At 37.5% G+C, this 17,051-nt stretch overlaps 1 protein-coding gene across 3 annotated transcripts in view; it reads right to left on the bottom strand.

Moving 5' to 3' along the window:
- Positions 1-17,051, bottom strand: part of Lrba (LPS responsive beige-like anchor protein) — a 481,883-nt gene that overhangs the window by 119,873 nt on the left and 344,959 nt on the right. For all 3 annotated transcript variants that reach the window (XM_038347328.2, XM_038347329.2, XM_038347327.2), the window contains exons 45-46: positions 9,983-10,123; positions 8,918-9,037 (exon numbers count right to left, since the gene is read on the bottom strand). In XM_038347328.2, coding sequence (XP_038203256.1) covers positions 8,918-9,037; positions 9,983-10,123 — 261 coding nt within the window. The remainder of the gene's footprint in view (positions 1-8,917; positions 9,038-9,982; positions 10,124-17,051) is intronic.

Consider the following 17,051-nt stretch of genomic DNA (forward strand, 5'->3'; position numbering starts at 1 on the left):
GACAAAGGCCTCATGCTTTACAGATCTCACAAGACAAAACAGAACTGCTCCAAACTATTTACAACCATCTCATTTTGGAGCAATAAAGATAGAGAAGGCTAAAAACTTTTCAGACAGGGTTAAAATTAATTCATGTAACATTACTGTGCTCATTTATTTAAAAATATTTTTAGTAATCTGAGATTCAATTGCATTATATTTACTGTATGGAATATAATTTATTATTCTGCTTAATTTCATAATATAAATTTTAGCAACTAACAATATATAATTAAGTATTTTTAAATTTTTTTATTTTGTTTTCAAGACAGGGTTTCTCTGTAGCTTTGGAGCCTATCTTGACACTCATTCTGTAGACCAGGCTGGCCGTGAACTCACAGAAATCCACCTGTCTCTAACCCCCAAGGGCATGATTAAATTAAAGGCATGAGTCACCACTGCCTGGCTTTTAAAAAGTTTTAAAATAGATTAAGAATATGATGTAGACTGATGAGATACCCACATGGATTTATGTAAGTCCATAACAATAAAAATGAAATCAGAACATGTTACTGTGGAGTGGGGAAAATTTCTCAGACTAAGAGCTACAGGCAATAAAACTGCTTGGAGAAAGAGAATTAGCTTCTCCCAAGGATGAGCCCCCTTCTTGGTCATCCAGTGCAGAGTGGTCAGCTTTGAAACCATACACACCAAACTACACAAAAAGACTCAGCAGGTTGTGTGTGTACATGTGTGCATTTGTATACACACATAAATATTAATAATAATAATCAAAGAAAAAGAAGCTATCAACTGGAGAGTGGGACGGGGCATGGGAGGTTTCAGAGAAGGTTGCTGGGAGAGGCTGGAGGAAGAAAAGGGATGGAGGAAAGTGATAAAATTTAATTTTAATTAAGATACATTTACTAAAAATTATTAAAATTTAAAATTAAATAAATTTGACTTCCAGGTCTGGGTAGAGCTCTCTGAATCTCCTTTGCTCCAGTGTGCTTCCTAGTTCTTGAATCGCTTCTTTTTCCAAAGAAACAGTGTTCAATGTAAAATAATAATAATGAATCTCAAAATCATTGTCCTTGAATCATAGCAGATGATGTCACACTATAACTTATGAACAAAAAATGAGCCAACATGTTTTGATAATGTTTCACTGAGGCAGCCACACTGCACCACCTCTTATCAGCAGCTGCTTTTGCTACATGGTAGAGCTGAGCAACCCTAACAGAAATCAGGACTGTAAAGCCAAAATGTTTATTGACTGAAAAAAAACAATTGACAAAACAGAAAAACAAAAACAAAAAACAAAAAAACCTCTAAATAGGTATATAGACTATGTATATAGAATTAAACCAAATAAGCTTTGAACTGCTACTGAAGATCCTCCCACTGGAACTGCCTTTCAGAATCTCTTTCCCAAAGTTTCCCGAACTCACAAACTTTCCTGTAATATGCTACTACACATGTTCCCATCATGTTCGTGCCATTTCCCTCATCCAAAATACTCATTTCATCAAATTATGAATTTGTTTTATTCTTATTCATTCAGATGAGTGTTTATGCCCATATGAGGTGGCATGTGGGCATGCACACCTGTGTGCCAAGGTGCATGTGCGGAAGTCTGAGGACAACTTGAGGAGTTGGTTCTCTGCTTCTGTCACATGAATTACAGAGACTGAAGTCTGGTCACCAGGGTGGGTGGCAAGCACACTGACCTGCTGATCAATGTTACTGACCCCAAATTCATTAATTTAATAAATATCTGACTGAATGCCTAATATGTTCCAGGCTCTAAGCTCTAGGGATAGGCCAATGAATGAAACAGCTCCAAATTCACCCTTTCATGGAGCTAGTGTGGTGAACCATAATAAACATGCCGATAGTGTAAGACATGGATGTCAGCTGGTGAGTGGCATGAAGAAAAATGAGATCAGGAAGTGAGCAAAAGTAAAAGGAGTGAGGAACGCAACTTAAACAAGGGGAAACTTCACCAAATAGACGGCATTGGAGCAAAGCCCTGGAAGGACCCAAGCCACCAGGAAGAGGATACCCAGAGCCCTCAAGAGCAACACAACACTACCTGACTGAAAATAGAGCAGACAAAAGAGAAACGAAAACAAGAGGTTAAGAGACACGAGGATGGGCAGACAGGGTGTAGGGCCTTACACTGGAAGGGCAGGATTTAGTTGTGAAGATATTAAATTCATAATCTATTTCATGTATTGAAAAGGTATTATTGAGGAGGGAGTCATATAGAAGAAGAAATGTTACAGGTTAGAGACATAAATTTGGGAGTTCTATTAATATCTATTGAATCTTTAAGATACAACTCAAAACTTCTTGGTGTATGAAGTCATTGCAAGGGCATTCCTCCAGTCAGTTGTCTGCCTTATTATAATCTAATTTATATTAAGATAGTTTTATGTAAACCTACTCTTCTAATCTAGTGAGTTGCATATTACCTATGGTAAACAGCCAACGGAAGCTAACATAACTAAACATGCTTTAGTGGATTTTAATTTAATTCTCAACACAAGTTTTCAGGTGAAGATGGGGAACTAAATACTGAACCAAATTCCTTTTTTTTCATTTTATTTTATTTTATTTATTTACTTATTTATTTATTTTATTTATTTATTTATTTATTTTATTTTTCTCATTTTTTTATTAAAAATTTCCATCTCCTCCCCTCTTCCTCCCCCTTCCCTCCCCTCCCTTTCACCCATACCCCCACTCAGCCCCTCTCCAAGCCAAAGAGCCATCAGGGTTCCCTTCACTATGTTAAGTCCAAGGTCCTCCCAGCTCCCCCTAAGTCCAGGAAGGTGAGCAACCAAACTGACAAGGCTCACAGTGAGCCCGTCCATGCTGTAGAGTTCATGCTCATCGCCGTTGTCCTTGGTTTCTCAGTCCTCCTCCACCGTCAGCCACATTCAGAGAGTTCAGTTTGGTCCCCTGTTCCATCAGTCCCATTCCAACTGGACTTGGTGGTCTCCCGTTAGATCTGTCCCACCGTCTCAATGGGTAAACGCACTCCTCACGGTCCTGACTTCCTTGCTCATGATCTCCCTCCTTTTGCTCCTCATCAGGACCTTGGGAGCTCAGTCCGGTGCTCCTATGTGGGGATCTGTCATTTTCTCCAAATTCCTTTTTATTCTGTGTTCTCTGTGTTAATATCTGCTGCTGGGGTAGCAGCCTGCCTCGGCTGCCAAAGCTAAGTCACCAGCTTTCCCCGGGTGCCTTTCAGTCAGCTGTGGACCACGCGCACCTCATAAAGGCGCCCACCAGGCACAGCTCGCTCTGTATGCCTCTTCTCTTGCCTCTCGCTCCTCTGCCTCTTCTTTTTTCTCTTTTTCTTCTTTTCTTCTTTTATTTCTTGCTGCTCTTCGCCTGTCTGTCTGCCTCTCTCAAGTCGCCACTCCGACATGGCCATTTATTCTTTGACTCTCCCTCTCCCCCAATAAACCTCTTGCACTAGCTCTGCTGTGTGTGGTGTGTTTGCTTAGTGGCATACTCTGGCTGGGCCTGCTGAAAGGTCCCCACATAGTCTTTCTTTTTTATTTGTGCTTCCTTTTCTCTCTTCCATCTCACAGTAAGACTCAATCCCTCTTTGTCAGCGTTTATTCACACTTCTGTAACTCACTACTGAGTTTGTCTTTTTTCTCATAGCTACTTTATAAACCTGTATACTGCATCTACTCTTGCCTATAGTATAATAACAAATCTGAAGACTAATCACACTATCTTTTAAAACCACAAAATCTGTTCTTGTCACTCCTGTGCTTCCAGCCTGGCTAATGTCCCCACGCTGTTTCGAGGATGTAGTCCTATCTCCTAAGAGAGCATAAGGCTCCCCATGCCTCTCTTCTACATCAGGTGGTGCTCATCGATGAACTCAAAGATCATCACTTATACACATTTGCTGTAGTCTATTTTGTTACTAGAGATACTTCTCTAAAACAAGAGCTCACTGAAGACAAGAGTGGTGTTTTATTTGGTATTTCATTACAATCAGAACCTAAGACTAAATGAACTCAAAAATAACCTTTAAAAAGTAAATGCTGTATTGGGATTCTTCCAAATTTCTTACTCCAATTTATTTTAGCATAGGTTTTAGTTTAATAATACATAATTATGTTAAAGTCCAGTTTCTGAGAAAATGTGCTCTTCTACCACCCTTGCAAGGTAATGACCCAAAGTGATAACTATGACTCCTTTTCTCTCTACCTCTGTCAGTCATTTCTATGGAACAGGTGTCAGAATGTAAACAGGAGTAAGAGAGGCTGGGCCTACTGACAGGAAGGGCTTCAGAAAGGAGAGAACTGCTTCAGAGAAGGGAAATCAATCTCAGTAACAGTTTAGTAAGAGCTTAGGGAACTGCCTAGTGCTTAAGTATGATTGTCTACAATACTTTATGAGTCTGCTAATTGTCCACAAAATTTGGTCACAGTAATTCACGATAAAAGCTGAACACAGGGCCAGGCACGGTGGGTCAGCCTGTATCGAGAGTGCTCTAGTGGTGGAGAAGGGAAGCCCATTCACTACAAAGCCAAAAGCTGAGGATACTTCCTAAATTTATCTGTATATAAATTATAAATATATAAATATATAAAATATGTATATATGTAAGACCAAAAACACAGAATTATGATTATTTTGTGGTACCAAGGGAATCCAAGACCTAAAAAGTGTTAAGCAAGAATTTCAGCACTATCTAACACCCCCACCTCCACCCCTACACCTCTGCTGGGCATTTACATTACAATGGAGATTCCTCAACCCCCTTTAACAGTTCCTATTCCAGTCCTCAATACACAGTGCTGCCAGGTCACGCGTAGATAAATATACACCGGAACACTGTCATACAAAGATAGTGAAGACATGCTGCTCTCCAATTGGCAGAAAACTTTCTTTTTGTGTGATTATAAACCAATGTTTTAAATCTGTGCTGCTCAGAACAGTGGCTAAATGCAGTGGTCCTTGAACATTTAAAATGTGGCTAGTGTGAAGAGATATGTACTGAAAATGTGAAATGCATAATACAATTTGAAGACTTAGCATAAAAAAATAAGAGCTAATTAATAATTTTGTAATGATTACAGGTTAAAATATTTTGACTTTTAGGCTAAGATATAGTATTGAAATCAATTGCATGCTCTTCTTTTGACTTTGAAATTAGACTATAATTCAATAATATTAATGTATGTGGCTTACACTATATTTCTATTGGAAACTGCTATCAGAAGCCAACTTAGAGAACTGCCCTGCACTGTCTACTCACGTAGAATAAAAGGTCTCTGAGGGGTTGGGCATAGAAGGGACAAGAATGCACAAGAATGTAAATGATTTCCAAACTTTAAAAGTGGCAAATCATGATTTTTTTTAAAAAAAAAAAACCCGCTTTATTCAAACCCCATAAGAATGTTCTGTTTACAGAAATACAACATATTTTTACCATTATTTCATATTAGCAACCATTTTTAAAGTAAAATTATTCTCTAAGTATTAGCAGAATGCAAGCTAATATATTAAAATTCCCTCCAGCAGGAAAGAAGCAAGAACTAGAACTATCTTCTATTTTCCTTTTGAAAAATAACTGGTTCCCCGTTCCCCATTTTAGGGAACTTACATTGTATGAATCAGGCAAAGTACCCTTGGTCACCCACTCTAAGTGATCCCTTCCACACCACCTTCGTGTTCTAGTGCCCTATTGGTTCTATGAATTTTTCTTTAGTATTTCTAGAACACTCCCCAATACAAAACACTACTACTACTAATGGTCTAAAATCCAATGTTATAATCCATGAGCACATTATTATGGTAATTTTCATGTGCTCTTAAACATTTATTTTGTACTTATAATGATCTTAAATGTGTTTTCTAAAACGTAATACTTTAAGAAGAAAAAAAAAGGCCATGATTAAATCCCTCATCACTGTTAAAAGGGTTCATTTTCAGACTGAAGCTCTCTAAATGGCCTATGTAACGGTAAATTAATGCTTGTCTAATATGTGGAAATGATTAAATTGTAGGGTATGAATTAACTGGTTATCAATATGAAAATGGAGTAATTTATCAATGGCACAACACATTATGAATATTTGGGAGGGGCAAGGTACAGAAGGAAAATATGCACACTGGCAAGACTACTGAATAGTTTTCACCAAAGTTAGGCCTTTAAAAACATCATAAAGTGACATTTGAGAAGGTAGATATAAAAATATAAGAGATATTAAAAATGATATAAAAAAGAATGTAGAAATAATTCTAAGACAGTTCCTTGGCATTTCAGGTTTTGCATTCCTTAGCTTCTGAAATATTTTCCATTTAGTTCCTTGTGCTGTTCTACTGTAGTTCCAGCTATCTGGGAGCCTAGAGCAAAAGGGTCACTAGAACCTAGTATTTCGGGCTAGCCTGGGCAACAGAGTGAGACCCCCAGGGCAAAAGGGAAAAAAACTTATTAAACTTTCCTCACCATTTCTTCATATAGTTGCCCTAAATAAGACAGTCTGAAAACCAGAAGTTACTCTAGTAGCAATTACCATGCCCAGAACTGCAAATCTAGTATGTTGCTAGTAATAGGTACTGTTTTTATGAAGTCTTCTAGGGCATCCATTACTATTCCAAGTTATTTATGAAGAAAAAAAAATAGGGAAGGAGAAAGAAGAAAATGAATATTTTTGTTTGTTTCTTTTAGTTGTTTTGCTGGGTTTTTCTTTCCTGATTTATTTTTTAAAGCATTGGCTATTTGAAGGAAAGTAAAAATTTAATCAGATACATACTAATTAAAAAATTTGAGCCCCCAACCACCCACACATGTGTGCATATTAGGACAGAACTAACTGGACTCAGTAGCTATATTTTACAACAACAAAAAAAGGCACAAATAGAAAATGGCCTTTTTGTGTGAGCCAAGAAACACTTTCTACCTGGATCCCCAGAGAACACACCTGACCTGACCTGCACTCAGACAGGCCTTCTCCACTGCCCTTCCTGTTTGCTACTCAGTCATCCAGTCTCCTAGCTAGTCCTAACAGACAGCTTACAGCCCAGTTACAAACTCCTCACAGTGTCAGGGTCCCCTAGCCTCGCCCTTTCATCCCGGGCTCTCCAGTTAACTGCTTTACTTCAATCTACTTGTAAATTCTCCTCTTCCCACCACACCCCCAACTTCCTGGGTACCCCACTTGTAGATGTGAAGGAGATCTTAGCCCTGCCATGAAGCCCTTCACAGTCTTGTCTAGACCACCCACCAAACTGCAGAGAAACCCCCTATCCGGCAGTCTACAACCATCACAGTTTCCTGACATTCAGAAATCACAACAAAAAACAAGGAATGGAATACCCACCCAATAAAGACAAGACCAGATACCAACAGCAAAAATTACCTCAATCATCCCAGGCATCTCCCACCCAATAAAGACAAGACCAGATACCAACAGCAAAAATTACCTCAATCATCCCAACCCCAGACACCTGGACACCAGCACAAAAATAGTCAATAATGACCAGATACTATGTCTCCACCGAAACCAGAAACCCTACTGTGCTAGACTGAGAGGAATGTAATGTAACTGAAGGACAAGACAAGGACTCACAGTAGTCAATATGTTCAAGGACCTTAAAGAGCACATGAATAAATCCATTAATGAAGTCTGGGAAAACACAAAAAACCAAAACTGAGACAAAACCGGAAATGAAAAATTTAGAAAATCAAACAAAAACAACACAGGTGAGTCTCACTGTCCTCGGCAGAGTTACTACTGCTGCAATGAAACCATAATCAAAGAGACGTGAGGAGGAAAAGGGCTACTGAGCCTCCGCTTCCACATCACTTCATCATCAAAGGAAGGGACCCAGAGACTGGAGCCGATGCAGAGGCCATGCAGGAGTGCTGCTTACTGGCTGTTCTCCATGGCTCACTCAACCTGCTTCCCTCCCTCCCTCCCTCCCTCCCTCCCTCCCTCCCTCCCTCCCTCCCTTCCTCCCTCCCTCCTTTCCTTCCTCCCTCCCTCCCTCCCTCCTTCCCTCTCCCTCTCTCTTTCTTTCTTTTCTAGATCTGCCTTCTGAGACTAAAGGAATGTACTACCACCACCCTGCATATTATGAAATCAGAAAATCTTGATAGATGTTCCGATATAAATATTATTTTTGCAAATAATAAAAACAGTATCTTTGATATAGAAAATATCATTTAGATATTATAATCTATAATGTGAGAAGAAATAGGGTAGTATATTTTACATTGTAAAGTGGCATGACATCAACACTCCACTACATGTCTTATACGTGCCCTAATGCAGCATATACATAGTCATATAACTTTTCTTCTTGCAAATATCTGTTCCTCATGTGTTACTTCCACCTCCATAGGGTACAATTATTTACATATTAGTCATATTATTTATAAAACTATAAGGAGTCTAAAAACAATAGGTGCATTTCATTATACCTTTAATAGCACCCATTCCAGTTTCTTGCAGAAAGAGACGTTACATAAAGAAAATCCATTACTAGACTGCTGAGGATAGAAGCAGAAGGCTAGCAAGGATAATATGAGCTATAACAGTGATCATTTTAAGAATGGAGATTTGAAAGATCCAAATAAATATGCCTGAGACTTTCCTGTTTTCTGGTAATTTGCTTCACTATGCTTGGAACTGTATGCAGCATGCTGCTAATAGACATGACTCAAATGATGTTGGGAAGAGGAAAAACATTCTACAGTTAAAAATCTACAACTATTGAGATGAAAGAACTTCAGGATGAGTGGACAGACAGGCAGAAACATAAAAAGAGGAAAACAAAAGTCATGGACAGTCGTTCTTGAGGTTCCATTCTCTGAGGTTGACCTTCCATAAATATAGCTAGATCAGGGGAGAGAAACCACTGGCTGTAACAACCATAAAATGAAGTAAATCTGTACCTTAATGTCAGATGTATCACGCTGACTGTTTCGCCACGCTCTGGACACTGAGGAGAAAGTCCTGTCTGCATGATCAAACTTCCCTCCTTGTAAATTTAGGAAGTAGGTTGTAAAGGGCTCCTGAAAAACAAGTGAAAACCTTTCATGCTCTTTTAGGGTTTAAAGAATCTTTATATCTAAAATTTTTAGCAAATAATAGTCGTTAGCTAGTAACATGTCTAATGTATAGAATGCAAGTTATAGCCAAATTATTTTATTAGAGCTCTTAATTTTTTTTCTGAATGTTTCTATGTCACCAAAATTTCGGTATCTGTAATGTTTCCATAAACTCCCTTCATTGCTAAGAACAGATGACTAATAGCATTTAGGCGTGAATTAAATGTATTTTCTTCAGTGTTCAGGAAACAGTACAATATGTAATTTTTCTATTGTTATGGCTCACAAAAAACTGTTTGGAAGGTTTAAAAGCCCCCTCTTAATTAAAGAACACTTAAACATGTATGAGTGAGTAACTGCTTGCCAATAGAAAAGCCCTATAAATTACTTCTAAGACTCATGTCTGTCCATATTCTTCTAACAAGGTTTTATTAATGATGTGCTGCTAATGTTTCCCAAAGAAATTACATTTTGGTAGACGAATTAACTTTCAATTTTATAGAAACATTTTTTAGCTAATATTATCTATACACAACAGTGCTAGTTATTTGAAAACACATCTTACTCTATTTGGAGCAATGTAACTACCAGAATGTGTAAATAAATGTCTGTGTTAATGAAACCTTAGTTACTTCTCATTTAAACAAGTTACATTTGAAAAGAATTTAGCTGATCTGGTACAACAGACATAATCTGAAGACACAAATTTGAAGAAGACAGTCACACAATTCTAGAGGAAACCTTTTTATCATTATGTTATAAAATATTTGCTAAAGCATATATATTTAAAAGCTCAATCGTTTAAAACTATTTTCAATATTCAAAAAATGTCGATGATTTCCAATCAGTGCACATTCTTCAAAACACTGGATTTATTTAGTCACGGTCTATTATTCACATTGAACTTACTATTCTGAGAAGCCACGCAAGAACAAAACTTGCAGTTGAGTAATGAGTACCATAGTGGAACTTTGGAACTTGATCATCTTCCCATGACTCAAATCGTTCTGCAAAGAATGCTGCTCTTTTGGGATTCAGAGCTCCTACTGGCTGCCATTGGAAGAGAAGGGAGAGAAAGAAACACAAATGTAATCATCCTTTATTTCCTCCATGCTTTTAAGGGTATCCTGTAAGTATGCATGAAGTAAAAATTTAAAATATATATTTCTGCACTTAGAAAAACAACACTGGTATATTCGAAGAACAAACAGAAGAAGTCATCACCCCACATTTTTTTCCTAGCATGGTTAAACATATACAGATATCTAAGTGAGTAAACTTGTCATTTCTGATACATGCAGTTTTTTGTTTGCTTGTTTGTTATTTAAATTTTGTTTGTTTTTCTTTTTTTCTTTCCTTTTTTTAAAAATTGAGACAGGGGTTTTCTATGTAGGCTTGACTGTCTTGGAGCTAGTTCCATAGACTAGATTGGTTAGAAACACACTGAGATCTGCCTGTCTCTGCCTCCAGAGTGCTGAGATTAAAGGCATGCCCCACCATCACCTGACTGGTTTACATACAGTTTTTTAATTAATCAGTCTGAAAGCAGAATTACATGAAGATAGGCTGTATCATACTTTAGAAAATACCTATAATTAGAAGCAACAACCAGAAACATCTTGGAGCTAGAGGGCTTACTTACTCGTGTCTCTGAGCAGACGAAGGAACAAAGCTGGTAAGTAAGGGTAAATGCAGAGGAGTAAGATACAACAAGAACACTCTACCAACAGAAACTACGTGAAAAGTTAGAGGACAGAGTGCCGTGGAGATGGCTCAATCAGTGAAGCCTAGGACCTGGGTTCAAGTCTCAAGCAACCCTGAAAAAGCTGGGCAAGATGATGTGCACCTGTAATTCTAATGCTAGGGAGGCAGAGCTTGCAAAGTCAGCTTGGTCTAATCGCTGAGCTTCAGTTTCAGAAAGAGATCATGCCTCAAAAAGGGGTAGACAGAGATAGGGGAAAACATCCAACATTGACGCCTAGCCTCTAAGTGCCTTCATCAATTAACAACAAGAAGAATACAAACCCACTAGCAACGGCAGCAGCAGCAGCAACACCACCACCACCACCACCACAACAACAACAAAAAACAAGAAATGGTAAGGACATTATAATCTTAGACTGGAAAACAAACATTTCAACAAACTTCCATAATCGGTACAACAAAGTGAAGACCCTGGACTCACTAGACAACTCACGCCCAGTTAGAAGGTTGTTTTGGGAAATAAAATAAGTACATACATTAAGGTCTTTAAGCCATGCATGGCAACAATCAATGAATGCCATTATTTAAAAAATAATCTTTTAGATCTAAGGTAAACGAGTTTAAATAAAACAATTGCCTATAAAACATCAAGCACATTGCTTGACACAAGCATGAAACGGCCATTGCTATTCAGGGAATACATGAATTGTATAAACAACGAGCAACATTCTGACATTTTCTTAAGGAAGACAGAGTATCTTTGAGATTCTCAGAAGGGACTACAGCTCTAAGAATGCTAAGATCAACCACATTAAATTACAGTTCGGACTATGGAAACACTCTGCTCCGTAGAAAAAGCTCTACTCCTTACTCAAAATATAAATACTAATTCAAAAATAACTTCTCTAATAAGACACAGAATTGTTTTACATCTCTTAGGAAATTTTATAAGTTATTCATATATATAAGCTCAAAAAAATCTGACTATTCATGAGGAAAATGCTAACCTAAAATAAATAACATTAGTTTAAAATGGATATATTCAGAATTCATACAGTAAAAAGAAAACAATGTTCAGACCAGGTCTTGAACTACTTTTCAAATTATGATTATAGATGGCATTTTAAAGTCATCACTTTGATTGTATTTCTTAAATTGTTAGGTATTTTACCTTCAAACTGTTAACAAACAGTATCATTTTCCTTCAATAGCATCTTGACTCTGACCAGCACTGTGTTATGTTAAATCTGTTTCTACTTTACAAGTTAATTTTCAAAAACATTTAATTGATTACTATTTTAAGTCAGCATCTTATTGCTAATTTTTAAATATCTTCTTTTAAGCTATTAGTTTCAGTGCTAAAGAATTATATCTGACTTAATATAAGAACCAAACTCATTCCAGGAATTCTTTCTTTGTTACAGAACAAATGTGAAAAGTCTTTAAATGTATTTTAGTTGTTATCCCTAAAGACACAGCCATGTAAAAGAAAAGAAATAAAATCACTAGAAGACAAATTATATGAATTAAAAATAGAATCAATGTGCCTTTTGTATGGTGCAGCAGCGAATTAACTATATACTTTATCTGCTCCTATTTTTATTACTCTCCAAATGAGTACCTCTGTGAATCAATAGTTATAGAATCACATTTCTTGAATATAATGCTAAGACCAATTAGGATTGATTTCACTAGCATCTGAAAGAGAAAGCATCCTACTGAGATCCATGTAGGTAGAACCCACAGTATCGACTCTGGCTGGTATTGTCACAACTGGTTTCTGAAGCCTGCTACAGGACAGCTATCAAGACATACCACATTTATTTGCAAGCAAATAAAAAAGAAGTCACCAAATAAAAGAAGGTTTAAAAAAATAAGGAGTGGTGTTGCTGTGCAGTGACAATGATACACTACCAGCTTACTCGAGAAGTTACAGTGGGAACACACACATTGAATTATACATTACGGGGAAGCACTGATTTATTGTGGTAATAACATCCACCTCATTAAAAGATTCTGCTTTGCTGCAGTTGGAAGGCTACATATTGTTTACTGCTATAAATTAATGGCAGTGCAAAGAAGACCGTGGAACCATCCTAACAATGGATCTGCAATGACAGTGCTGTATATCACGGCTTCCTCAGCAGCTTCCTAATAAAATGGAGACAATGTATTGAGCTAATACATTCTACCATGCTGGCCCATATTTTTCTGACAACTGGTTTAAAAGATGAGCTGAATCCAACTATGTTATAATGCTACAAAACATTTAACTAAGCAAGAGTTAGTCAGACACCAAAGTGCATCACAGTATTTTAAAAACATTGTCTAAATCAGCATTTCAAGCTGTTTATTCATCTCCGCGGAAGGGCTAAAAGTTAACACTGATGGCTCCTCTCACTTGTCCGCTGTATTAAAAGAACAATTGCCATGTAGTTCAGGAAGATGTCTAGCACTCTCATCTTATACTGCATTCTCTGTACAATTTAACCTGCTTGATGGGGTATTTATTTCTAATCAGCAAAATTTAGAAGAAATTTGAAGAAAGGAAGAAACAAAAAATACTGACATTTAAAATTGGCTATAACTTCTTGGTAATAACAAAAACGAAATATCGATTAGGGGATTCAAGAAAGTACATAATTCAAGATCATTACAAAAATATAAATATCATCAGGACATGGAAAATAAGCAGCATTAAATAAAAATATCGAGTCTATAAAATAAAAAGCATATGAGATTAAAATAAAAAAATACAGTAATTGGAAGTGTAGAATCTCATAACTTGTTAGTTATTATGTAAGAATGAAAAGAAAATTGTAGTAAAGTAGGAAAAAAAATTTAAAATGTCAAGAAGACAAATTTCTCTAAAATGGGAAGGTGAGGTGACAAGACCCCAGTCTGGAGAGCATGGCAATGATTTCACACAAGTAGCAAGGTGGCATCTCGGGAAGGGTGATGAGGATCTTGGTAATGAGGAAGACACAGGATTTATAAAATGGGAGTATTTAAGTCAGTTTTGTAAACTTATTAGACTAAAAAATACATTTTTACTATCTTCTTGAGAAGTATTTTTGCTAATTAACAAATGTGAAGTATCCCCCTCAGACCTGGCACAGAGAAAGTTATTCTTCTTAATATTGTCTGTTCTGAGTTATTCATCAGGAATATTTAAGAAGAAAGCTCCTCCACCGATCCCGAGAATGAACACTACAGCCCTGCTAGCAAGGCGGAGGATAATATTGTCTGTTCTGAGTTATTCATCAGGAATATTTAAGAAGAAAGCTCCTCCACCGATCCCGAGAATGAACACTACAGCCCTGCTGGCAAGGCGGAGGAGAGCAGCTCTGTGCACCACTGCCGCCTCCCTCTTCGCCAGTCTCCTCACTGTGGCCCCAGCTCAGAAAGTAGACTGACTTTTCAGTTTATATGAAAAGCTGGAAAATATCAAAGCAAGGGACAAGTATTATTTATCACATTAATGAAAAAATAGTATTGATTCTATGGACCCCTGAAAACTTCAGTGGCTTAACAATATCAGTAAAAATTAGCTTTATCTTTTTTCCTTCAAATTTTGAGAACTATAATTTGAAGTTACTTAATAAAAGAATGTTTCTAGATTGAATTACCTGATTATTTATTTATTAAAAATATGTCAGCTAGGTATCCTACTTTGAAATGAAGTAATTTAACTAATTTAGCTCAAAATGACTTCAATCTTAGTGACTCAAAAGTGAGACACACAACTCCCTCTAGATCCTTTTTATCCGTCAAAGACTGTTTTTTATCCATCGGAGAAGATGCTGTTTCTCTGCATTGCAGCATCTGCACACTATTAATCAAATATGATCTTTACTCAAGTAGGTTTATGTAAGGGCTATATGACATGGGATGTCCTTCTGTATATGTGATGCTTTTATTAGCTAATAAATAAGGCTGTTTTGACCAAAGACTTAGCAGAGTAAAGCCAGGTGGGAAATCCGAATAGAGATAAAGAAAGAAAGTGGGTGGAGATAGAGAGAGGCCATGTAGCTGCCAAAGGAGACAAACACCGGGGAACATGGCCAGTAGGCCACAGCCTCATGGTGATACACAGATTGATAGAAATGGGTTAATTTAACATGTAAGAGCTAGCTAGGAATATGCTAGAGTCACTGGCCAAACAGTGTTGTAGTTAATATAGTTTCTGTGTGATTATTTGGGTCTGGGTGGCTGGGAAATGAGCCACAGTCTGCGCTTACAACCATACATGTAAGGTGCGCGGGAGAGCTCTTGTGGGAAGCGAAGCCTGTGGTAAGTCTGCTGCTGCTTCAGACACGGACACCGCAATCCTCCTTTATTACTGATGGTGAGATATGAACTGCTGCAGCTGATATCAACCTTTCAGGGGTGACATCCCACAAACTCCTGGGCCATGTTTGTAGCTAATAAGGCCAAAACAGTTGTGACTGAATTGGCAAGAACCCCAGAAATCCTGTATTGCAGAAATCTCTTTGAATGAACAAACTTCTGAAATCCACGAATTCAGACTCTTTCACACCTACGGCGCATAAGATTTCTAAAGAAAAGTTGTTAAGAGGAAAAAGTTAAAGAGATAGGAAAAAACGTCTTGAGCACATCCCAAGAATAAACATCCTGAAAGAGTTAAAGAAAGCTGCTTTTCAAAGATCCTTTCTGTGGTATACAGAGAAACGAAAATATATCAAAGCAGAAAGGGTTCCAGAACGGAACAGAGGACCACTACAACTCTGATCTGAAAGCCATTCCACACCGTCATGTACATACAGAGTGACTGAAAGTCTGGGATCAGCACACAGTCAGATTTATCCACTCCTAAAAGTAGAGAGTATCCGCACGTACTGATAGAGCTGCTGCAAAGCAAAGGCAAGACAGAATCTTAGGTAAATAAGCTATCTCCAACAGCAGTTCTATGAAATCAGGTCTATTAGCGCCCTCCTTTGCAGGTATGAAAAATGTTGAGTCTGGGAGAAATAAAATGGACCTGCAGCTAGTCACCTGCTTGATGACAGCAGAAAGAGTTAGGGCACTCAGACCAAACTGTAAGTCAGTCCTAGAATAGGGTGTGCTGCATGGGGAAATGTAAATGCCAATGCTGAATTCAGAAGGTTATTAAAATCCATTCATTGGAGTTTAAGGTTAAATTAAGACACACTTAAAAAGAAAAGAAGAAAAAGAAAAGCGGGGTATAGTGGTATACACCTTTAATCCTAGCAATAGGAAAGGAGGCAGAAACAGCCAGACTTCCGTGGGTTCAGGGCCAGCCTGGTCTAAACAGTGAATTCCAGGTCAGTGACACCCATGTATTAAAAAAGAAAGAAAAAATATTTGACATACTACTTGAAAATGTACTGCATTTGTGCACGACAACACAGTAGCTCATACTGTATTGTCACGGTGTTTCTTCCTACTCATGTAGTGTCTCTGGAGAAGCACCGTAGGAGAAAGTATCCCAAATCAACACAATGCATGTTTTTGTCTTGGAGACATGGATATCCAGTTTTAAAATGGTTCTTATCAAAAGTATGCACTATCATTAATGTCTCCTATTTATGTCCCTTTTAACTTTGATAACTGTGTACCACACCAGTGAACACAAATGAGAGCAGAAATCTATATGTTGTTCAGGATTTTAGAAGAAAACCATGGTTATTCTGGCTGTATCCCACCTGCCTTTCAGGGGTCCCCACCCTTTTCGAAAAGAAAATAAACAAAGAATCTTTGTTATTCAGGCCACACTGCACTGTAGGAAGCACACGTATTTTATTCTAGTTCTAGCATCTTTTGTATCTAGATGACAAATGTAACAAGCCTGCTCATCATTTTCGCACAGTCTTGGCTGGTAGGGTGTTTTGTCACATGCAGCTCGGTACTTATCTGCATACACCCTCGACTTTATTTAACATTGTCAAGGGAAAAATCCCATCAGCTTGCATTTATAGCTTTTAGAGTTAACAAATAAGCACTTTTGCTTTCAAGTAGCAGGGATATTTTTAATCCCTTGCAAACACTGTTTACACGGCTTCTATGGTGCATTATTATACACCGCTATACCTTTCAACTGAATAAAGACACCCTGAAAAAACAAAGTGTTTCAGTTTACTGATAGTACTATGGAGAATTCAAATAATTTCAAATATTGAGAATGCCGATTCAGGAGTGATGCCATTACGATCCACTTTATTCTACTCAGCTGGTATTACAGGACTACTCTTCTGAAAAAGTCACATAAACCAATGAACATAATGCAGATGGA

This window comes from Arvicola amphibius, chromosome 11, assembly GCF_903992535.2.
Source record: "Arvicola amphibius chromosome 11, mArvAmp1.2, whole genome shotgun sequence".
NCBI classification, from domain to species: domain Eukaryota; kingdom Metazoa; phylum Chordata; class Mammalia; order Rodentia; family Cricetidae; genus Arvicola; species Arvicola amphibius.